Source organism: Canis aureus, chromosome 28 (genome assembly GCF_053574225.1).
Source record: "Canis aureus isolate CA01 chromosome 28, VMU_Caureus_v.1.0, whole genome shotgun sequence".
Taxonomy (NCBI): Eukaryota; Metazoa; Chordata; class Mammalia; order Carnivora; family Canidae; genus Canis; species Canis aureus.
This window is the reverse complement of record NC_135638.1, coordinates 14,453,334-14,478,139: the sequence shown is the minus strand read 5'-3', so window position 1 is coordinate 14,478,139 and position 24,806 is coordinate 14,453,334. Positions and strand designations below refer to the sequence as shown.

General features: G+C 39.1%; 1 protein-coding gene and 1 long non-coding RNA gene across 7 annotated transcripts in view; one reads left to right on the top strand and one right to left on the bottom strand.

Annotated features, from left to right (window-relative positions):
- MRPS28 (mitochondrial ribosomal protein S28) overlaps positions 1-22,607 on the bottom strand; it is a 100,865-nt gene extending 78,258 nt beyond the window's left edge. For 3 of the 4 annotated variants that reach the window (XM_077876475.1, XM_077876476.1, XM_077876477.1), the window contains exons 1-2: positions 22,355-22,607; positions 1,338-1,519 (exon numbers count right to left, since the gene is read on the bottom strand). In XM_077876475.1, the coding sequence (XP_077732601.1) occupies positions 1,338-1,519; positions 22,355-22,570 (398 nt within the window). In that variant the 5' untranslated portion in view covers positions 22,571-22,607. The remainder of the gene's footprint in view (positions 1-1,337; positions 1,520-22,354) is intronic. The other variant, XM_077876478.1, reaches the window with a different exon arrangement.
- Positions 22,608-22,618: 11 nt separating this feature from the next.
- LOC144300450 (uncharacterized) lies at positions 22,619-24,608 on the top strand. Of its 3 annotated transcripts, none has more exons than XR_013367080.1 (3): positions 22,619-22,741; positions 23,211-23,349; positions 24,400-24,608. It is a non-coding gene; the product is annotated as an uncharacterized LOC144300450 (long non-coding RNA). The 3 variants fall into 3 exon arrangements; XR_013367079.1 differs by having other exon boundaries at positions 22,655-22,792; XR_013367078.1 differs by having other exon boundaries at positions 22,669-22,942.
- The last annotated feature ends 198 nt before the right edge of the window (positions 24,609-24,806 follow it).

Genomic DNA, 24,806 nt, shown 5'->3' with positions numbered 1-24,806 from the left:
TTGCCTCTCAGTGCCAGGCAGCATAAGAAGCCCATTTTCTCCTCCAGGTATCACTTGGTTCATGGCACCTACCTTGCAAGACACCGTTTAGCTTCTGATTATCTGAGGTAGAGGTGTGCTGGAGCCAGACTACGCCACCTTATAGGAGCTGAGTATGTATATATATTCCCAACTCTGCATTTGATTAACATTACATTGGAAACTTAAGATTGGCCATGGTGAGAGTGTTTTAGACCACAGACATTGGCAATCTGGGACTTTTTTTATTGAAGAACTAGTTGTTAAATATTTACTCACACACCACTGATCTGAGGAAATTTATACTAAGTTTGTCAGGTCTAATTCAGATTCAGGTAGAATGAGTTCATGTCTCCTAATCATTTGGACCTCTAGATATCCAGAGCTCTCAGGAGAGAGGCAACCAATTTTCATAACTGCTCACTTAGATCTAGAGTTACTCTTACCCTATTCATTTCTACAATATGATTCATTCTTAAACATCACAAACTTCTTAATCACTGTAATTTCATCCTAAGACGCCACTGTGTACTAGATTCACCATTATGTACTATTAAGAATAAAAAAAAAACACTGCCAATTGAATTGACATAACATCTACTCTAAGATGCATCCTGGTACTAGAAATACTGAAATTTTAAAAGTGTGCATATTAAAAACTTATGGGAAAAAAAATCATTTCTATATTGCTTACTATTGTTTTCCAATCCCAGAATCTTATTTCCACATCTCCTTTCTCTTGATATTCTACTCCTAGATCTTCCACCTTAATGGTTTCCCCAGTGCATATTTATATTCACAAATATCTTTACTTATAGGCTATAAACAGAATGAATTCTGTTCTTAATAAGAAAAATTATAATTCTGAAAGTAGTGCAAAATAAGAAAAGAAGATAATAAAGTATCAGAATTTGATAGTGGGAGAGGAAAGGAGAATGAAGAAGTAGAAAGGGAGGCTTCTCTGAGAAGCAAAAGACTGTAAAACAGAAGAAGAGACCAAAAAAAGTTATAAAATGGCCTTAGTAGCATATATTACTATAAAGCTAGTTTTAATTTTATGGTGGGGAATAGCTGATTACCAAGATGAACATCAAAATCTCCCCAAAAGTGCTCTCACTGCTTTGAGAAGATACGAATCTAGCCTAATGTGATTAAAATGACATGACGTGAATCCAGCCTAACTTCCCTAATTAGCATAATGAAGAGAAATAAAGCATATTTTCTGTCTTTTAGCAAATCACCAATTAAAATTCAATAATACTTTGAGGTATCTTAACTTTTATCAGTACTCTTAAAAACTTGGAAATGATTCTACTTACTCTCCATCCACTTCTGGTCTTCTACATACACAATGAAACTTGCCACCAAAATCTATATAAAGATCATTTTCTACAATATGAAAGATTCGTCCAATGACTAGTTTATCCTTGGCAGGTCCCATCTGAGTAAGAGGAGAATGTCTCAACATAGATGCAAAGGATTCCATATTTTTTGGAGAAGCCTAAAAAAAAGAGGAGAGATTTATAAGCATATAAATCAATATAAAGGTATGAATGATATAATAAAATCTTACAGGGGAAATTTTTAAAAGTCAATATGCTGTATATTTACATTTTATAGCAATAAGAAAAAAAATTTAAATGGAATTTTGCTTAAAAAAATCGATATACTCTTCAACCTCCTGTTCCTCCCTTTCCTTCTTCAAGAAGAAACCAAGAAAAGTGTTTAGTGGGAAATGATGCTGATGTGTTGGCTCAGTGTAGAATCTGGAATGTGAGAAAAGTAAGGAGTATCCTATAAGACAAAACCTCCTACCATGGAGACAGAGGGAGGTCAGGGTCTGAGCATGTGGGCATTCAAGAAAGTGATTAACTTTATTCCTAATACTGATTATCTGCCAAAAAAAAATCTTTCAAATTCAAGTTTAGTGGGACTAACTGAATAGTCCTCAAAAAATTAAAAATACAATTACCATATGATCTAGTAATCCCACTATTGGGTATTTAATCAAAGAAAATGAAAAAAATTAATTTGAAAAGATTATATGCATCCCTATGTTTATTGTAGCATGACTTACAATAGCCAAAGTATGAAAGCAACCCAAGTGTCCAGTGATACATAAATGGATAAAGAGGACACACACAAAATAGAATATTACTCAGCCACAAAAAGAATGAGATCTTGCCATTTGCAACAACATGGATGAAACCTATAGCATATAGTGGTAAATGAAATAAGTCAGATGGAGAAAGACAACTGTCATACGATTTCATCTGAATGTAGAATTTAGTAATTTTACTCATGTGAAATTTAAGAAACAAAACAAATAAAAAAAGAGACAAACCCAAAAAAAGACTCTTTAATAAAGAGAACAAATTGGTGGTTGCCAGAGGGAATGGGGAGGGGGGGGATGAGTGAAACCTAGGGGATTAAGAATACACTTACCATGATGAGCATTAATGTACATAATTGTTGAATCATATCATATACCTGAACTAATGTAACACAGTATATTAATTATACTTTAATTTAAAAAATAGCCAAATAAAAGGGCTTTTTAAAATTTACATACAGCTCCTTGTTTTGTGCTGCTCATTTTCTAGGAGTCTTTTTTACACACTGAATTTACTTAAGGTATGACTGAGCCTATAATGCAGGCTCCTTCTTTTTTTAACTTACAAATTTTTTCCAAACATGCTTTTTCAGAAATCCATGAGTACAGACTTGTACCTTCTACTCATCTTTAATTTGTGTCTGCTGTGGTATGTGCATTCTTTGGCTCAAACTAAGGGAAGCACTAAGTTTCTGTTTTTGAGAACTAATTACAGAAGAATAGTAACAATTTAATCTACCTACACCCTGTATTTGGAATAAGTTTTACATCTGTTATTTCAGGGAGAATTATTAAGAGTTTGATAGTAAACTTACTCTAAAAATTATAAAACCATATTTATGACTCATTTTAATACATGTAGTACTCCAAGGATTACAAATTCAAAAGCTAGGCTGAGTGGGGACTTGGTAAGCAGAATATGTGCCAGTCTAAAAAGTACAGCCATTGGGACACCAGGTGGCTCAGTGGTTGAGCATCTGCCTTTGGCTCAGGGCGTGATCCTGGAATCCGGGGATCGGGTCCCACATTAGGCTCCCTGCATGGAGCCTACTGCTCCCTCTGCTTATGTCTCTGCCTCTCTCTGTGTGTCTCCCATGAATAAATAAATAAAATCTTCTAAAAAAAATGCCTAAAAAATACAGCCACTACTCAGCTCTAGCTACAGTTACAATTTGAGTTCAGTGTTGCCACATCTTTTGATTCTCCAAGAAAAGCCAGAAATCCATGTAGTAACATAAAATTTCCAATTTTGGGGATCCCTGGGTGGCTCAGCGGTTTGGCACCCGCCTTCAGCCCAGGGCCTGATCCTGGAGACCCGGGATCGAGTCCCATGTTGGGCTCCCGGCATGGAGGTGCTTCTCCCTCCTCCTGTGTCTCTGCCTCTTTCTCTCTCTCTGTGTCTATCATAATAAAAATAAATAAATCTTAAAAATAAAAAAAAAAAAGAAGTGACTAAGTGTAACCAAGCTATAGGGTAAAAACTACTTTAAAAAAAATTTCCAATTTTTCCATGTTTATTTTTTAAAAAGTCTTTTACTTTATCAATCTAGTAAAACACACTTTGGCCCAAAGACCAAAAGTCTGTGACTTCTGCCTCAAGGAAAAAAAAGTCAAAATATTTGGCTGATGCCAAGTCCCTTAGATGCGGGAAGGAGGGTATGGTGATGGATCTGTTTCAGTGAATTGAAACACACTGGGAAGGAATCCTGAGGACTGAAGTGTCCATCTAAACCAAAACAAGTCCGTATATCAAGATGTCAAATAAAACTAAAAAGGTAGCCAGGAATATTATGCTTTGAGCCTTACTACTAGTTTTATAACTCCACAGAGTATAATATTAAAGATCCTTAAATAAGCACCTCAAACAAATAGTTATTTCTTGCAGAGAGCCAAGGATGAAATACATTCTACAGGCTCAATGCAGACATGGGCTATGAGTTGTCCTCTAGAGGTAGCACAAAGAGTAATACCAAGCCAGCAGTGATAAGAGTAGCTACTATGACACTCCACTGGGAGCCACTATGTCCTCCATAACAGCTGCCACCAGAGCAGATGAAAAGAGCACTGCTCAAAGGAAAAGCAGAGTATCAGCTTCTAGGCCTCATCCTGCTTGCAGTCAAAGAGGTCAAAGAGCTACAGGTACAATTTGAGTCCAGTGTTGGACTGGACTCTTCTTCCTATGACCTGCTTTCTCATTACTCTACTCCTGTGGTTGAAAGCTCCTCCTCCGTCTTCCTCCTCCCTCTTCCTCCTCTTCTCCCCTCTCCCCATCCCCACTCCAGCCCCTTTGGAAGACTTTCCATTGAAGCTACAGTCTAATCAAAACAGCTTTAGGTGATAGGAAGATCAAGTAGTAAATCCAATAGTTTTAAACACTTATTAAAGATAATTTAGCCATCACTAGAGTCTGTTCCTTAAATAATGCAATCTTTTAACTGTAAAGAGATGTTTGGGCTAAGATTGTATGACAAACTATTTCCTCCTAAGTTTGAGAAAATAATTAAGTGTTAATGACTAATTATTTAATAAGATCTCTTAAGGCCTTTTAGTAAATCTGTTGTAAAATATTTATATTATAAATTTCATTAAATTATGAGTGACTTTTTATATTGAAGTATAATCACAACATATAATATGACAGAATAGTTTCAGGTTTATAACATAATGATTTGATATTTATATACACTGTGAAATGATCACAACAATAAGCCTGGTTAATTAATACCCATCAGCATATATACTTACAAAAAAGTATTTTTTCTTATGATGAGAATTTTTAAGATCTGTTCCATTAGGAACTTTCAAATACAAAACACAGTACACAGTACTAGCAACTATAGTCACCATGCTGCATTCCCCCCATTTTATAAGTGCAAGTTTGTAGTTTTTGACCTCAGATCACTCTCCCACCTCCCATCCCACCTCTGGCAACCCCCAACCTGTTCTCAGGTTTTTTTTGTTTTGTTTTGTTTTTTAATTTATGATAGTCACACAGAGAGAGAGAGAGAGAGAGAGAGGCAGAGACACAGGCAGAGGGAGAAGCAGGCTCCATGCACCTGGTGCCCGACATGGGATTCGATCCCGGGTCTCCAGGATCGCACCCTGGGCCAAAGGCAGGCGCCAAACTGCTGCGCCACCCAGGGATCCCCATGAACTTTTTTTAATGATCAAGTAAGTGATATCATACATATTTGTCTTCCTCTGATTTATTTCACTTAGCACAATGCCCTCAACATCCATCAATATTTTTGCAAATGGCAAGATTTCCTTCTTTTTTATGACTGAACAATACTCCATTATGTATATGTATATATACACACATTTTCTTTATTCATCCATCAATGAAAACTTAGGTTATTTCCATATCTTGGCTATTATACATAATGCTGCTATGAACATGGGGGTGCATACACTTTTTGAGTTAATGTTTTTACTGTCTTCAGATAAATAGAATTGCTGGGTCATATAGTAGTTCCATTCTTAAATTTTTTTTATACATCTTTTTAAAGATTTTATTTATTTATTCATGAGAGACACAGAGAGAGGGGCACAGACACAGGCAGATGGAGAAGCAGGCTCCATGCAGGGAGCTTGATGTGGGACTGGATCCTGGGTCTCCAGGATCACGCCCTGGGGGTGCTTAAACCACTGAGCCACCCGGGCTGCCCCCATTCTTAAATTTTTTAGAAACCTCTATACTGTTTTCCATAGTGACTATAAGAAATTTACATTTCCACCAACAGTGGTACAGCATTCCCTTTTCTCTACATCTTTACCAATACGTGTCATTCCTTTTCTTTTTGATAATAGCTATTTTAACAGGTGAGGTTACCTCACTGTGGTTTTGCTTTGTATTTCCCTTATGATTAATGATGTTGAGTATCTTTTACATACTTGTGGGTTATCCATATGTCTTCTTTAGAAAAATGTCTACTTAGAATTTCTGTCCATTTTTATTTTGTTTTCTACTGAGTTATATGATTATTTAAATATTTTGGATATTAACCTCTTATTGGATAGATGATTTATAAATATTTCCTCCCATTCAGTAGATGCCTTTCATTTTGCTGATGGTTTCCTTGCTTTGCTGTAAGAAGCTTTTCAGTTTGATGTAGTCCCACTTATTTTTGCTTTTGTTGCTTTTGCTTTTGTGTCAGATTCAAAAAATCATCACCAAGATCTATTACCAAGGACCTTACCACACATTTTCTTCCAGATTTATGGGTTTAGGTCTTATGTTCAAATCTTTAATCCATTTTGAGTTAATTTTTAATTTTTGTATATGCTGAAAGACAGTGGTCCAGTTTCATACTTTTGCTTGCAGTTATACAGTTTTCCCATCACCATTTATTAAAGAAACTGCCCTTTCCCCACGTATATTCTTGGCTCTTTTGTCATAAATTAAGTTAACATATACATGTAGGTTTCTTTTAAGCTCTCTATTCTGTTCCATGGTCTATATGCCAATAACATACTGTTTTGACAACTACAGCTTTGTAATACAGTTTGAAATCAGAAATCGTGGTATCTCCAGGTTTGTTCTTTTTTTTCAAGGTTACTTTGGCTATTCAGGGTATGAAAAATTATATTTTAAAAGAGATTTAAAATTCAAATAGTAATAGAATGCTATTGTTTTTTATTCCATCATTTTTGCCTACACTTTGTTACATTTTACAATGGAAATCAATGTATTTTCAGTGACTGAAAATGATTTTACCACAAGCATAAAACCCCTGGATTAACACCTGAAATTTGCTTTTAAATTGTACACTCACTATACTGTTTGGACACTATTCAAGTAATCAGACAAAAGCTCTCCTTCAAAAATCATAATCTAGAACTATTTCTGAATTCCTCGTTTGTTTTTTTTTTTTTTTTTTTATGATAGTCACACAGAGAGAGAGAGGCAGAGACACAGGCAGAGGGAGAAGCAGGCTCCATGCACCGGGAGCCCGATGTGGGATTCGATCCCGGGTCTCCAGGATCGCGCCCTGGGCCAAAGGCAGGCGCCAAACCGCTGCACCACCCAGGGATCCCTGAATTCCTCGTTATTTGCCAAATGTCTTCTTAAAAAATAAGTGTAGCAATTCCATCAACCCACGTTGACAATAACACTGTTAGCTCCTCTTATGCTGATGCAGACTACAGAGATTATAGTAGGTACACTGTCACCTGCTGGGTATACCATGGAGCTCAGTGTCTAACCCTGATGATGGAAATGTTCCCATAAAGCTCATTCATACAGTTATCATAGATAAGGCAGGTAGAGCTGACTGCTTCCTTTAAGAATTGGTCACAGGGCTTAGATTCCCTAAGTATTCCTGTTATACTACTGTACTACTTTTCCCTTTAAGGTCTAGAAGTTGAACAAGACTGCCCAGGTAGAATAGAGGAAGGTGAAGGGATCACAAATATAGGGAACAGTATCACTTTAATTTATTCATTTTCCAAATGTGTTCAGTATGGAGTGCCTGTCATGTACTAGGCTTATTCTAGCCTTGATATAAAAATATGTAAAATAGCAGGGAAAACACAGAGTTAAACCAATATGACAACAGTCCAAAAAGTTGCTGTAAACAACTGCTACCCTCACATAGGTCGTAAAGAGTCTCGTACCATAGTGAAGTCAGATTCAAAAGAGGTCTGTCATTAATGGGGTAGCAATACTTGCTCCTTCTTTTAAAAAGAAATCTTTGACAGCAGTATGCAAGATGGACCAGAAAGAGGGGGAAAAATTAAAAGAAAAGTGTTCAGAGGCTCCTCCAATTAGCTAGGACAGGGATGATAAGGCCTACACTGATGCAGTGGCCACAGGAATACAGCAGAAGGAATAAAGAGCTATTTACCAAACAGTACGCAAAGACTTGATCTCCAACTGGCTACAGAAAGTAAGGCAGAAGGGCAACCATGAATAAGATGTAAGAGCAGTACAGGAGAAGTAAGAGGGTAAGTTAGTTCTACACATATTAGGTTGTGATACCTATAATATTTCAGGGAATACTGGCTATCGAGTACATACTTAAAAATTATGGTTCAAAGGAGCACCCAGGTGGCTCAGTTGGTTAAGCGTCCGACTCTTGATTTTGGTCAGGTCATGATCATGAGACCAAGCCCTCAGCACATACTCAGTGGGGAGTATGCTTGAGATTCTCTCCCTCTCCCTCTGCCTCCTCTCCAGCCCCCACCAAAATAAATAAATAAATCTTTAAAAAAAAGAATGGTGCCCATATTTATATGCATACTAACATAAATTTATACATTTATAGTGATATATACAAATATAATTCCTTCTAAAGAAATACTATTAAATGCTAACAGTAATAATTTCTATGTAGGAATATTTCTTTATATTACTTATTATGGAAAATCTAGAACATAAAATCTATGTATTACTTTAAAGTTTCAATGAATTTTAAGTTTATATAACTTTCACGCATATAAGGACATTTAATATACAGCTTGGAATCAGAGGCTATTAGTGCTAAAAACATGAAATATCAATTTGTTCAACCATCTCACTTTACATGCAAATACCATACCTGTTATTCAAAACTACATGATATGGCTGAACAGTGACCCTTAAATACAAGTTACTTCAGAAGACGAAAAGTATATAGAAATAGTATTTTAAAACTTGAAGGAAACATAAAGCAAAATAACAGAAACACTGAGGAAAACCTCAGTTTTATGACCAACTCTGCCATTAAATAGCCAAAAAATCTTGAATAAGTCATTTAAGTCTTAAATTTGTCTTCTCATTTGTAAAAGAAAAAAAAATGGATTGGATAACTACAAATTTAGTAACAGGAATTATTAAATATTCTAAAATGTAAAAAGGATTTTATAAAGTAATAAACATAAATGGAAGGCAACTTTCTAGTAAATACTGGAATATATGCTCAAAGATTTTTTAGTGAAGGAGCATGATAAAAAAAATAAGTTTAGAAACCTCTATAATAGATATCATCATAGTAGGAAAATAATTATGCTAAGTAGGGAGAAACAGATTTACAAAAGGAGGCTGGATAATCAGTAGCCTTCTCTTTCAGAGATGAGCTTGAGTCACACCCTTAAAGATGATGGAAGGGAAGTGGAGAGAGAGAAAAAAACCTTGGGACCAAAGGGTCCCTTAAAGATTTCTAGTAAGACATAAGTTATCTGATTAAACGATAAAGCATGCAGGTATACACATGGAACAGTACTTCAAACCATTCTGGGATATGGGACACTTCTAAAACGGAATTAAATTGTCATGTTCTAAGATCTTACTATAATTACTCATAGTTTTTTTCTCTTAATCGAAGTATAATTAACATACAGGGCTATATTAGTTTCAGGTGCACAATGTAATGATGCAACAATTCTATACATTACTCAGTGCCCATCCTAAGTATACTCTTAATCCCCTGTATCTATTTCCCCCATCCTCACTCAATTCCCTTTTGGCAACCACCAGTTTGCTCTCTATATTTAGGAGATTGGGTTTGTTTGGGGGTTTTTTTGGGTATCTTTTTCCTTTGTTCATTTGTTTTGTTTCTTAAATTCCACATGAGTGAAATCATATGGTATTTGTCCTTCTCTGATTTATTTCACTTAGCATTATCTTTTTTTTTTTAAGATTTTATTTATTTATTTATGAGAGACAGAGAGAGAGAGAGAGACAGAGAGACAGAGACACAGGGAGAAGGAGAAGCAGGCTCCATGCAGTGAGTCCAACGTGGGACCTGATCCCAGGTCTCCAGGATCAAGTCCTGGGCTGATGGCAGCACTAAACCACCGAGCCACCCGGGTTGCCTCAGCATTGTATCTTCTAGTTCTAATATTATGCAATTTATTTAATAACATTCATCACATTTAAAATCAATTGTTAAAAGTTTGTCTTCTTTGCTATAATCCTTTAAGATGGAAAAGGAGGGGATCCCTGGGTGGCGCAGCAGTTTGGCGCCTGCCTTTGGCCCAGGGCGCGATCCTGGAGACCCGGGATCGAGTCCCACATCGGGCTCCCGGTGCATGGAGCCTGCTTCTCCCTCTGCCTGTGTCTCTGCCTCTCTCTCTCTCTCTCTCTGTGACTATCATAAATAAATAAAAAATTTATTAAAAAAAAAATAAGATGGAAAAGGAGAGGTCTGTTTTGTTCAGTACTAAAAAAGTTTACATAAATATATTATCTTAGTTCCTGGAAGACAAATAAAAAAACAGGATGGATATATTTACTGACTATTCTAAAATGAACCTTCTAAAATCAATTTCCACCCTATCCTTGGCACCACCCCTTCCTGTGTTATCCAAGTACCAATAATTAACAAACTCAATAGTCAAAACATTGTTTTTAGGGATCTGCTATAAAATGCACTGCTATCTACTTCTACTTTTTTATTCTAACCCTGCACAACAAAAGCACAGGGTTAACAAGCAAATAAAGCCTAGAAGAAGTGTACAGGACAGGAATTGTCTCATAAATAGGTACTCAAAAAAGTCCCTAGGTTAAGGCTGTGAACACAAGAAGATGAGACTACCAAAATGGTTCCAGAAGAATACAACTGTAAGATGGGTTGTCTACATTAATTCTGGGCTATCTGGGGTTTGTTTTCTAAATTGATTGAACCTAAAGGGATTAGTGAACCCATTTCCACGATAAGGGACACTGATGGTCCACAATGTGCATTGGCAAGGCAGTTTCTTAAATTAACATCTGTGGACACCTATAACCAAGTGCCTATAGAAGGCAAGGCTTTGTCATGGGAAGTATCTTCTGCCTCATTATCAATTAGGTCAAAATACAGAAGTATAAAAGTGTCATTTGCTGTTAAGTGCACTGGAAAATGATTAACCTCGCGGGGGGTTTAAATTCCCAGCTAAAGGTTAACATAAGGGATCTGAAAGAATCTATAACTCTCCTAAAAGAAATCTTTATCTCCTTTAGCTTCAGGCCCAAGATCTAAAAAAAAAAAAAAAAAAAAAGGCCCCCAAAAACAAAAAAAACAAAAACAAAATCTACTTCTGCAGATGGCTGAATAGCAATGCAAACTGAGTTCCCAACTTCACAGGTCCTCTAGTGTTAAAATTGGGGCATTAAGAAGGTGGTGGTGAATTCTGAAAATCAGAATGGGGCATATGGGCAGATGCTAATGAACCTGCAGACCCTTAGCCCCTAAATTCTGCCAGTGTCCTTCGCCATTAGAAGAAGCCCTTCTATCCCAACCTGAGGTTAGTTTTCCCTTTCCTGAAGTACCTGCAATGGTCTACCTGAGTAGTTGCAAGAGCCCACTGATCCTCCTAAGCACTGATCTCTTCCACTTCTCATCGCTTGTAGACCTGCATTGTTTGATATGGTATTCACTAGACATATGTAGCTATTCAAATTTAATTAAAAATAACTTTTAGCACTAGATCTATAACCAAATTCAACTCTCAGCAGACCGCAGGGGGTGAGATACAAAGTATGGTCCATGAAGAGGTACAACACACACCAAAAGAACTGAATGATTTTGTTAATTCATACCAATATAAACAAAGGATCTGTAAGGGAATGGATCCTAAGAGTACTGGGTTAAAGTGAAGCGAAGACAGTATTGCCTTGGGCCAAATTTACTAGTACGGGCTCACTAAGCCAAGATTCAGATACAAAAGTTAGCTTCAGAGACTAGGTAGGCATGGCTCTTAACTGGTTGGTTGGTTGGCTGAATAAAACCTAAACCCAAAGATAGACTACACCACATGAAGTGGAATCACTAGAACTTCTTTAGTACACCACAGAGAAAAGAATCCAAATGTTTAGAGAAAATAATAGAATGTTGAAGTATATCATTTACAACCTTTTCACCTAGCCCTTACTGTGGTCCCTAGCAGGATCTGTAACACTCAGTTCACCAAAGCTATGGGGTGAAGGGAGCACCAGCATTTCTAAATTGCTGTGTGGTGACTATTCTCCGCACTAGTACTGATCGGTAGGAACTGCTTCCAAAAGGAGCTCTCTGAATTCAGTTAAAATAATGAGATCTTGAAGCGGCAGGAGCCAAGTCAGCACTTACTAGCCAACAATATGATAGTCATGGTTATCATAAAGTAATAGAGTGTAAGCAGTAATCCAAACAGTCTGACTTGAAGAGCTCTTTTGTAGAATTGAAATAGATGGGAAAAGTCTGTCGTTCTAATGAACAGAAGTCTGGACTGAATAACCACAAATGACTGTCAGGGCCACTCAACAAAATCCCAAAACTGAACCAATTCCTAGACACGGAGTCCTCTAAATGAAGAGAAGATCAGATCAAGGAAGGATCCTGCTACACATAGCTAAAAATTTATACTGTCTATCTTCCTACTAACAAGAGTCATAACTATTTACCAAGGTGGGGATCCCTGGGTGGTGCAGCGGTTTGGCGCCTGCCTTTGGCCCAGGGCGCGATCCTGGAGACCCGGGATCGAATCCCACGTCGGGCTCCCGGTGCATGGAGCCTGCTTCTCCCTCTGCCTGTGTCTCTGCCTCTCTCTCTCTGTGACTATCATAAATAAATAAAAAAAAATATTAAAAAAAAAAAAAACTATTTACCAAGGTGTCCACTGGGGAAGGAGAAATAATCACACTTTTTAAGGATTATGTGAACCTCTATAACTCTTGATGACTCAATGTGCTTCTAGTCAGAACAGGTTTATGGTGGGGGGGTCACATGATTAATGGGAGTTTTAGCTTAGGCCTATCCTCTGAACTTACTGTAGTTCTCTCTCCAGTTCTAGAATGCATAATGGGAATAGATTTACTGGCAGAATGCCCACATTAGTTCCTTAATCTGCAGAGTGAGGGCTATTAAGGTAGGAAAGGAAAAGTGGAAAATACTAGAACTTCCCCTACCTACTGAACAAGTAAATTAAAGGCAATACTACATTCCTGAAGGCACTGCAATGATTAGTGCCAAGGACCTAGAAGACGCAGAGTAGTGATTTCTATCACATCCCCACTTAACTTGCCTATGTGGCCCTACAGAAAACAAATGTGTCCTACATAATGACAATTTAATATCATAAATTTAATCAAGTGGTAACTCCAACTGCAGCTGTTGTTCCAGATGTGGTTTCACGGCTGGAGCAAATCAAATATCCCCCACCACCTGGTATGTGCTAACTGATCTAACAAATGCTTTCTTTTTCTAGATCTGCTAGTAAAGACTATATACCTCAGGGTTACATCAATTCACCAGCTCTGTGTCATAAACTGGTATACAAAGACTGCCATTTCACTCTGCTGGACATCATGTTGGTCTGTTATACATACTGATTGGACTGGAAATAAAAGTTTCAACTACTCTAGACACATGGTATGACACATGTATTCCAGAGGGTGGGAAATCTCACAAAAATGCTGGGCTTTGATGAAATTCTTAAGAGGCCAGTGGTCTAGGACACGCTGAGATGCCATTTTTACCACTAAGAAAGGTGCACACAGTACTTACTGGGTCTCTTTGAATTTTGGAGGGAACAAATACCTTATTTGGACATTCTTCTCCAAATCTTTTACCAAAGTAACCCAAAAAGCTGCCAGTTTTAAGGGAAGCCCAGAATAAGACAAAGTTCTGCAACAGGTCCAGACTACCAGGCAAGCTATTCTACTAGCCAGGCTTTATAGCCTGGCAGATTCAGGCTATACCTGAGTATTTCAAGTATCTGTAGCAGATAAAGATGTAGAATGGAGACGTCATCAGACCTCTCTGTAGGTGAATCTTAATGCAGAGCTAGAGTGGTCCGGAAGGACAGGGGTAAAGGAATAGCCCCTCAGTAGGCAGAACTTTGAGCAGTGCACCTGATGACCTTGCCTGGAAGGAAAGACAGCCTAAAGAACGGATCTGTATTCATTTGTATAAAGTGACTAATGATTTTGCTGGATGCACAGGGATTTGGAAGTCACATGATTCAGAAATAGATGACAAGGTCTGGGAAAGAGATATGCAGACAGACTTCTCTGAATGGGCAGAGTGAGAAAATAAATCAATCACATGTAAATGATTTCTTTATCAGTGGATGTCAACCTCTTTCCCCAGCTATTCCTGTACCACAAATGGGTTCAAGAACAAAGCTGCCACAGCAGCAGGGACATACTTCTGTCTTAGTAATAGGAGGGCTATCTGAACATGTTCCAGATTGCTAGTCAATGAAAAATTTCACCAAGGTGGCAGGCTGCTGAATTTTTGTGGGCTGGAGGTTATGCATGGATTCAGAAACATTCACTTCTACTCACCCATGTGGATCTGGCTACAACCACTGCTAAATGACCAATCTGCCAACAGCAGAGACCAACAATAAGCTTCTAATATAGCGTCATTTCCTAAAATGATCATACAGCTAGCTGGTGGCAGGTTACACTGGGCCATTTTATAGAAAGGATTGTGATATATTATCACTGGAATAAACACTCTAAATATAGATTTGCCTTTCCTACCCACAAAGCTCCTATCAAAACCATCATCCATAAACTCAGAGAATCTCTTGTTTACTGTCATGGTATTCCACACAGCATCTTCTAACCAAAGAAATCATTTTACAGAAAATGATGTGTAATAATGAATTTTTTCCTTGATATTAAAACAAACCCTTTAAAAAACTATATTCTGAAAAAAAAAAAAAAAAAACTATATTCTGGATTTTTCCAGTATTCTGAAAAGACAAAATGTCTGATTATATCTTCTGCCTTCTGGAATGTTCCAGCATTTTGAAATAAAAAATATCAATAAGAAATATTTATGAAAAAGTAAAAAATAACATTTTTAAAAATCTGTATGAAACCTAATATATTGCTAAAATAAAAATATAAACTGTCTTATACCATCAGTATTCTGCATAAATAAACCAAAGCAGCAAAATCTTAAAAGAATAAAATGTTCTACTGGGTCATCTCAAAAACTCTTGCAAACCATTTTTGACTATGTTGAAAAGTCATATGCTACCCTCTACTGTTAAAAAACAGTATTATTCACAAAGCAGAAAACCAATTATTTGCTCAACTATTGCCATCTTGTGGCTGTTAAGATAGGTCATCTGCAATTGCACATCCTCCAATTGGCTTAACATTATCTGTTGAGTACAAATCTCTACTATCTAAGTGACATAACAGTGTCAGAGATTTTTAAATATTTATTTTTTTAAAAAAGAGGAAAAGGAGTCTAAGTTAAAAAATATACTTAGCAAACATTTACCTGTTCTCTATACGTAAGAATGTGTTATGTTGGTTACAAAAATGAAAGCAATTGGTCCCTACCCTCAAAAAAACAAGAAAAAAAAACTGTTGCAGAGATAGGTGCATAAACCGGTATTAGGTAATAAACCAAAGAAAAACGAAAATGGATATGTGAGCATGGGATGAATATGGTACCTACAAACCCCTATATCAAACAATGGCATTTCAGTTCATTCAAACTTGAGATTCCTTTAACTAGCAACCTCAATGAAATCTTAGGATACGTATTTCATGATGAACTGCCCTTGATTAAATTCCTGCCTGCAGGGGAAGGTTTCTTTTGAGGATAACTGGCCTTGCTCTTACTATCACTTATTTCCGAGGTGCCCATACACATACCTATGTTGGCACTCTAAGGATAAGAATGGAATCATTGAGAACAATTTCAACCTATGTTGTTGACTATACATACATATTGTTAAATCTAATAGGTCGAAAAAAAATCTAATAGGCCACTCAAGATATTATAACTGTGTAAGTTTAATTCCAATTTAAGTCTATAAATATATATTCAACCGCTAACTTATGTAAAGAGTAAATAAAAAATGATCCCTAATCTTCAGGAACTACAATCTAAAAAATAGGATAGAAAAAGTTCTCAAATGACTTCAATATAGCTTAAAGAGTGGTGTGTGTACCATTAAGGAAATCTAAAATAAAGCTCCAGAATATTCAAAAGGAGTTTCACCTGCTTGATGAGACGATAAACGCCTAATGGAGATGATTTTTATAATGGAATTTGCAGGCAGGGAAGCTAATTCCAGGGGAAAGACAAAGAAACAATGACTTGTTTAGGCAACAGTGAACTATTTATTTCCACACAGAAAGATTTTTTGAGTAGAAACCATGTTATAAATGAAATCTTGCATAGAACCCCAATATATACAAAATAAATGTAGTATTTTGTTAGGATAAGGGTATTTTATGGTTCAATTTGATAGCATTTGCTTACTATGAAGTCAAAAATGTGAACATAGATATTTTGATAAAAATTACAAGTAGGTATCAGTGGTAAGGAATAACAACCCCAGTTCCCAATTTCAAAACTCAAATTGCCTATATACTTTGACCCAGCACATATCCCATGTATGCAAAAAAATATATACAAATGGTCACTGTAGCATGGTCTGTATTTATATTAAAAATCAAAAAGGAACAAAACAGAAAATAACCTAGAAGCTCATTAATGAAGGCCTGGTTAAATAAATTATGCTACACCCATACCATGGAATACCAAGCAAATTTTTTTCAATGAAGTATATACATATTACACATATGCAATAGGGAAAAATATACTTTCAGGTAAATATAACAAAGTATAACAAAGTTATACTTACCTGAAAACAGCAATTTTCAGCAGCATCAACTAAAATATACCGAGTGCTTATTAGCATCAGGCATTTTGTGCTAAGTATTTAAATAATACGTTCTTTAATCTCATCATAATTTCATGATAAAGAATTTTTACAGAAAAGAGAAGATAAACAGATATTAAGTAATTTTCCAAGAAAACATAGCCAGAAAATGATAGAAGAACCAGGATTCAAACTGAGACCATCTGAATCCAGAGCTTACACTCTTCAAACAGTAATAATTCAAAACAGTACCAACCAATTTGTGTTTGGGTATAGTGATTACTTAAAAAATAAAATCCTTAGGAGCACCTGAGTGGCTCAGTCAAATGTCTGACTCTTGATTTTGGCTCAGGTCATGATCTCAGATGAAGCTTCATAAGATGAAGCTCCACAATGGGCTCCATGCTGGGCAAAGCTTGCTTAAATTCTCTCCCTCACCCTCTGTCCCTCCCCTACTCCTCCTTCCTTTCCTCCCTCCCTCTCTCTTTAAAAAAAAAAAAAAAAAAAAAACCACCACCAATAACAACAAAAAAGCCGCACTCTCAAGTTATTCCCTATGATCTCCTTATTTGTTGCAAATAGTCTCCTTTGTGTGACAACTCCAAGCACACATACACACACAAACACACTCTCCCATCTGGAAAGTTAGGGAAAGGAAATGGGGGCTTTAACATTTCCCATAATAACCTTCAATGCTATTTAAATTTCCTTTTTAAAGTAAGCAATATTATGTTTATACTTTTCAAAAATTTCAACCATATGACCAAGGTGAATTTCATTCATCTTATAAACTCAGGGTACTCTCCAATGAATTAGATCCAGGAACTTCAAAAAGTGAACATTTCTTCACAAAATTGAATCTCTTTCAATACCTCAAAACTGTTCACATTCCTCATCATAAATACTAGTCAGAAAAGCACTAAAAACTTCCAAAAAGCACTAAAACCAAAACTAATGTGGTATTTTCAGTTTTATCACTCTTAAAATTACTTTTGCTCAATCATTATTATAGACAAGCACACTTAACTGATATGCTGAAACTTGTACTATTCTTAGCTATACAACTGTTTGTAAGCAGTAACACACAGATCTCAAGCCAAAGACAGCCCAGGCAAAATTAACACAGGAAACAACAAGGATGAGGAGAAAAAGGAGCCCTCTTACACCACTGGTTGGCACACAAACTGGTACAGGCACTCTGGAAAACAGAATGGAAGTTCCTCAAAAAGTTAAAAATAGAACTACTCTATGATCCAGGAATTGCACTCAATACTAGGTATTCACCCAAAGGATTAAAAAAAAAAAAAAAAAAAAAAACAGATTCAAAGGGGTACATGCACCTCGATGTTTTATCAATATTTAAGCTAAATTAAATCAAATTAATTAAATTAAATTAAGATAAAAGGCTTTATCAACAAAATTTAAGCTATTGAAAAAGCCCAAATGTCCATCAATTGATGAATGGATAAAGATGCAGTATACATACACAATGGAATATTATTCAGCCATCAAAAACAATGAAATCTTGCCATTTGCAAGGATGTGAATGGAGCTGGAGTTTATTATGCTAAGCAAAATAAGCCAGTCACGGAAAAACAAATATTATATTATTTCACTCATATGTGGAATTTAGGCAACAAAACAGATGAATGTGTGGGAAGGGAAGAAAAAAAGAGAAGGAGAGGAGAAGGCAAACCATGAGAGATTCTTAATGATAAAGAACTGAGGGTTGATGCAAGGAGGTGGGTGGGGGTGGGCTAAATGGTGATGGGTAATGAGGAGGGCACTCGTTATGATGAGCCCTAGGTGTTATATGTAAATGATGAATCACTAAATTCTACTCCTAAAAGCAATACTACACCACATGCTAAACTAGAATTTAAATAAAAATGTGGAAGGAAAACAAAGACTGTCAGGTATAATGAAGTTCAAATATGTACTATGTGTACTATTCATTTATTCAGCCATTTAGCAAACATTTATTAGTGCCCACTAAAGGTCAAGCACTGTGCTAGCTGCTGGGGATATAACAGAACAAGACAGACAAGGTCTCTGTTCTCTCAAATTTATATTCTTGTGGGGGAAAAAGCCAGAAAAAGCTTTATTCTCAAGTATGCACACGTTATTCTGGAATCACAAGTTAACATATTAATGATTACAAATGTCCTTAAATTAGGATTAAACAGAATGCATGTGCATTTTTTTTAAATTAGAGCTTAATTATTATTAATTATTTAGGAAAGCAGTGGGATTTCATTCTAAGAACTGGGCAATCCTGGAAGCATCTCTCTCTGTGGCAGGAGGTTGGAGGAGAAATAGCTGAGGACATACAAAAGCTAAAATGTACCAAGTTAAAGCTTATTCTACAACAGTCACTGGGCTGAGAACACTTCAAATGTATTAATTCATGCAAATTCCACCATAATCCCAGTCAGAGTATTATGTTCATTTAAGATAAGAAAGCAAACTAAGGGGGCACCTGGGTGGCTCAGTCGGTTAAGCATCTGCCTTCGTCTCAGGTCATGTTCCCAGGGTCCTGGGATGGAGCCATGCAGTGGGCTCCCTGCTCCACAAGGAGCCTGCTTCTCCTTCTCCCTCTCCTGCTGCTCCCCCTGCTTGTGCTCTCTCTCTGTCAAATTAAATAAAATCTTTTTTAAAAGGGGTGGGGGGAAGGAAAGGAAAGAAAGAAAAAAACTAAAACAGGCTAAGTAACTTGCCCAAAGTTAACTAGTAAGATGACTGCACCAGTCTCTGAGTCCTGGCCTTCTGAAACTGAATCTAAATTCTAATCTCTGCACTGGCCTCAGTCCTAAATGGCAGCAGGCTGATGATGGAAAGGTGTGAGTTTAATCTTGTAGGCAGTGTGAAGGAAGGTTTTTAAGTTTTTCAAGCAAAGCAAAAAAAGCATCTCATTAAGTCTGATGACAAAGCCCAACTTAGGAAGATAAACTCTGTCCACTGCATATAATGACCTAGATTGAAGAGTAACTGAGGGTCAGTGGCATCAATTAAGAATAGTAAAGGGAAAAAAAAAAAAGAAAGAAAGAATGAGTAAAGGGGTCCACGTAATTGGAAATGTTCCAAAGCTAAGAGCTCTTAGAATGGAGACTACAATCCAGCATTCTGACACCCTCCTTTCCAGGGAACTTCCCTTCCTTCCACTAAACCAAGATGTTGAAAAATTTTGAATAGTAAGTGAACTGCATGTTGCAACCAAACACATTTTTTTAAGTAGGCTCCACACCTAGCGTGGAGCCCAGCCTGGGGCTGAAACTCCTTCTGAGATCATGACATGAGCTGAGATTAAGAGTCAAACACTTAATAGACTGAGCCACCCAGGCACCCCACAACCAAATGCATTTCACCTCCATCTAGTAGAATCATACTTCCTAAACTGCGTTAGAGAACAACTGCCCAGAGAGACTCCATTAAGCCTGAGCTGGACTGACCAATTCTAACAGATGTCCTGGGACCTCAAGAAACACTCCTGTATCCTCTTGGAGGAAAGGAAGGCAATGGAATCTTGATCACACTCAAATATCATGGTTGTTTCCTTCATAAACAAACATTGCTTACCATGTGAAACCCCCAAGTATGATGCCATGTGGCCTTTCAAACACTCTACCTATGATGTTACAATTTCATTTTTGCCCAATTAATTCAGCAGATGAGAACTATTTTCTGGCAGTTTCTGATTGTGTTTGGAATTCAGTGAAAAGGCATGCAGGAAGGGGTGAAGTGACAAATACCTGAGTTATATTTATACATCTCCTACTTAACTGCACTTAATCCTCAAAGCCATCCACTAAGGATGGATCAAAATCCATTTATTAGTCAGCTTCTGGTCAGTCGCTGGTAACATTTCAGGATTTTATGACTGCTCCAGGTAAGATAGACAAATAATGCACCTCCCCCCCCCCAATATGTCCACATCCTAATCCCTGGAATTTGCGAATAGAATATGTTACCTTCCACAGCAAAGGAAAAAAAAATTTTTAAAGATTTTACTCACTCATTCATGAGAGACACACGGAGAGAGGCAAAGACATAGGCAGAGTGAGAAGCAAGCTCCCTGCAAGGAGCCTGATGTGGGACTTGATCCCTGAACCGGGAATCATGACCTGAGCCAAAGGCAGACGCTCAACCACTGGGCCACTCACGTGCCCGCAAAGGAAAATTAAACTGCAAATGAAATTAAGGTTGCTAATTACCTAACCTTTAAACAGGGAGATTATCCTGCATTACCTGAGTGGGTCCAAAGTAATCACAAGAAGCTTATAAGTGGAAGAGGTAGGCAGAAGAGAAGTCAGAATGATATGATGTGAGAAAGAATCAATTTGCTGTTGCTGGCTTTGAAAATGATAGAAAGGGGGGGTGGACCGGGTGGCTCAGCGGTTGGGCATCTGCCTCCAGCTCAGGGCGTGATCCTGGAGACTCGAGATGGAGTCGGGCTCCCTGCATGGAGCCTGCTTCTCCCTCTGCCTGTGTCTCGGCCTCTCTCTCTCTCTCGCTGTGTGTCTCTAATAAATAAATAAAATCTTTAAAAAAAATTTTTTTTTTATGGTAACTTGTTAGAAGAGCAAAGACAAACCTAACGCAGCAGGCTTCTCCCAATCCTTGGATGTCAAGGACATTCTGTCAATAATAACTATCAACAATTACCAAATTCCAGGTAGTTTTCTCTACTCCAGGGCACTACCAGTCTGCGAACCGCTTGGTACTGGTCTCCAAAGACACAAACACAGAAGTTGAGAGCGTTTATTTTTTTTTTTAATTTTTATTTATTTATGATAGGCACACAGTGAGAGAGAGGGAGGCAGAGACACAGGCAGAGGGAGAAGCAGGCTCCATGCACCGGGAGCCCGACGTGGGATTCGATCCCGGGTCTCCAGGATCGCGCCCTGGGCCAAAGGCAGGCGCCAAACCGCTGCGCCACCCAGGGATCCCGAGAACGTTTATTTTTATGTAGTTTAACGTGTCCAGACATCCATCCAATCCCATGTCTGCTGCATCTAATACAAAATTGTGATTCGTATTTACGTCTATCCATTTTTCCCCTATTTTACATAGTACTGCCTGAGACACGTAGAATTTTTTTTTTTTTTTTTTTTTTTGGTCATTTACAGAAAAGGAAAGCAAAGCACTGACAGGTCAAATCATTTTCCCAAGTTCACAGAGACAGTAATTCTCTTTCACCCACTCGCTGAATTAACAAACATTAACAGGGAGCCGGCCTTGCACGCCGGACCGCAAGCTCCGCGCTCAACTCCTGGGTATGAAGAACTCGAGGGCAGAGAGCCCAGCCTCTCCTGGGCCGGTGGCGGGGGGCGGGTGGGGTCCGGTTCGTCTGCGAGGCCCTCCCGGGGCCGCCGCCCCCGCAGCACTCACCCAGAGGAGCGTGCACGAGGCAGGTCCAGCACGTCCACGCCGCACAGAAGCACAAGCGACGGAGAAGACTAGGGACCCGCGCGTCTCCTGCGACCGGCCCGCCGCAGCGCCCAGACACACCCCTGCTCCCAGCTCCACCCCGACGCCAGGCTCCGCCTCGACTCCCGCGTCCCCCCCTCACCCCCACCCCCACCCCCACCCCCCGGCGCCGCGGCTGCCCTCGCACCGCAGCCCGCTCCGCCGCGGCTCGCTCACCGGCTTCTCCCCGAGCTCCGCCTTCCGCCTCAGCTTCGAGTGCCGCTCCAAAGCGCTCGCGAAGCCGCCCTGGCGCATTTCAGGCTCCGCGGCATCGGGACTCTCGCTCCCCGAGCTGCTCCCGGTGCCTGTGCCTCGGCAGGGCCGACGGAAGGGAAACCCTCGCAGGAAACGGCTCTCGGCAGTTGCGGCACGGGCCCGACACAGCGCCGCCATGACGGCCCCGCGACCTCTGACCTTGGACCTCGCCGTCAGCGTGCAGGTCAGGGGGCGGAGCAACGAGGGGCCCACCCCCTTGCGGGACGCGGGTGAGGCGCGGCGGTGCCGGGGCGGGCGTCGGGACCGCGCGTGGGCCCCGGCGTGGGAGAGATGGCTCCGCGGGGGACTGTGAGCTTCGTCCTTGTCCTGCTGCAAGTCCCGGCCCTGCGCCGCCTGCTGGTCCGCCGCCTGGGCTTTTAGAAAACCCAGAGGGGGCACCCGGGTGGCTCAGCGGTTTAGCGCCGCCCTCGGCCCGGCGTGTGACCCTGGGGACCCGGGATGGAGTCCCGCGTCGGGCTCCCTGCACCGAGCCTGCTTCTCGCTCTGCCTGTGTGTCTGCCCCTCTCTCCCTGTCTGAATGAATGAATGAATGAATGAATCAATGAATGAATGAATGAATGAATGAATGAATGAATGAATGAAAGAAACAAACCCAAAGGGCCGTTAAAGACTTGTTTTCGGGTCTTTGCTCCAATACGAAGTTCTCCGTGATTATACCATATTTAGAATTGGAACCCCAGACACACTCAACCGGACTCCCCGGGTTCCCTTTATACCGTTCAGCGACCCTCAGTACTGCTGCCTGGTTTATTTACAGGGTTGTGTTGGCGTCTGCGCCCCCAGCTTTGTGAAGTCTTGGTTGGCTGTTGGATCCCTGACGTCGGGCACACAGTGCGGTTCAGCCAACGTTTGTGGAATCCTGGGTCCAAGGTGGTCTCTCGTCACCTCTTCTTGAGGTCAGTCCACTGATGTTCAAAAGTCAACCCTTCTGAGAGGTTTTTGTCACCTGTAGATAGCTCCAGTCCCTTCCGAGGAATCCCGTTTCGGAACGGGCCTAGACAGACTCTACCAGAGACCCCCACCCTCACTCATGCTTTCCTCCCTTTTCCCCCACCGATGTTAATTCCCAGAATTTGCCCCCCCTTCTCAAAATTGAGCCTAACGTCATACTTAACCGTTCACAAACTAAGCTGTCCGTCCGTCCGTCCTCTACCCAGTTTTATAGTAATCCAGTTATTTTAGAGGAGGAGGCAAGCCCCTTTACAGTTCATTTGCAAGTACCTTGATAGAAGGAATTTTTATGTATGACCACAGCCCGTTTTAAGAATACCTGACTATGGATTTTGAATCTCTCTGGTGTTCTCATCGATTGCATGGTTAGATGATACACAGAACACTAGAAGTATACTAACCTTGGGACCGTGCCTGATTGTCGGAATCACAATTTATTACCATAGCCAACTGTAGGGTCACTGTTAGAAATTCACTAGGGGGCTTTGAGATAGATTCTACTCCAGGGTGTTCTTTTTGCCACGTTCACAGTTTATGTCTTTTGACCATTAATGAAGTCTGACCGGAGACATTTTTGCATTGTTATCTGTGGCTATTGCTACTAACACTTCCCTTCAGGAAAAAGTGGTAAATTGTAAAGAGCATTGGCTAGTGACCTTATGAACCCCTTAGTTCTAGTTCTGACTGTAATACTGATCTCAGGCAAAACCAATGTAACGTTGATTTGGCTTCTTCACTTGTAAAGCCAAGCCATTGGGCCCCTTGCTAAATTTTAAGTGCTTTGTAAATTTAACTAAATCAATAGCTATGGAACAAATGGGATTACTAAAGTCCCAGCTCTAAAATTCAATAGATGTATTTATTATATTCATGTCCTACCTCACCCAGATGATAAACTCCCTGACATTTTGGGACAGATCCTGAGGTTTTTAATGTATAAAAGCTTGTGTCAACTGACTTCAAGTTATGCTTACTTAGTTCTTTATCTTTGGTAGAACATTAGAAGTATGAATTGAGAGGGACTGTAAAGGACTCGGTAATACCATCAACAAGGAGATACCTACACAGTTTGTCCTATACCAACACCAGTTGTAACATCAGCTCTAATGTTTAACATCTTGATGGCACCTTAGGGAGTCTGATCCTGTTCTGCTCCTTGCATTACACCTTCCTTCCTGCTTTATTAAAAAAATACAGTCCTTTTCCCCCGTAGCCTGCAAATTATTCGGACACTTTGTAAAAATATTAGCCATGGTGGACGGCAAGGAACGTGAACAGAATATAGTTCAAGTCCTGGCTGCACATCTAATGGTTGTAATCTCATTTATAAAATGGTTACCCTGCCACAATCTTGAGCAGAGACTTAAGAGAAATGAGTGAAAATGTCCAACACATACTGAAA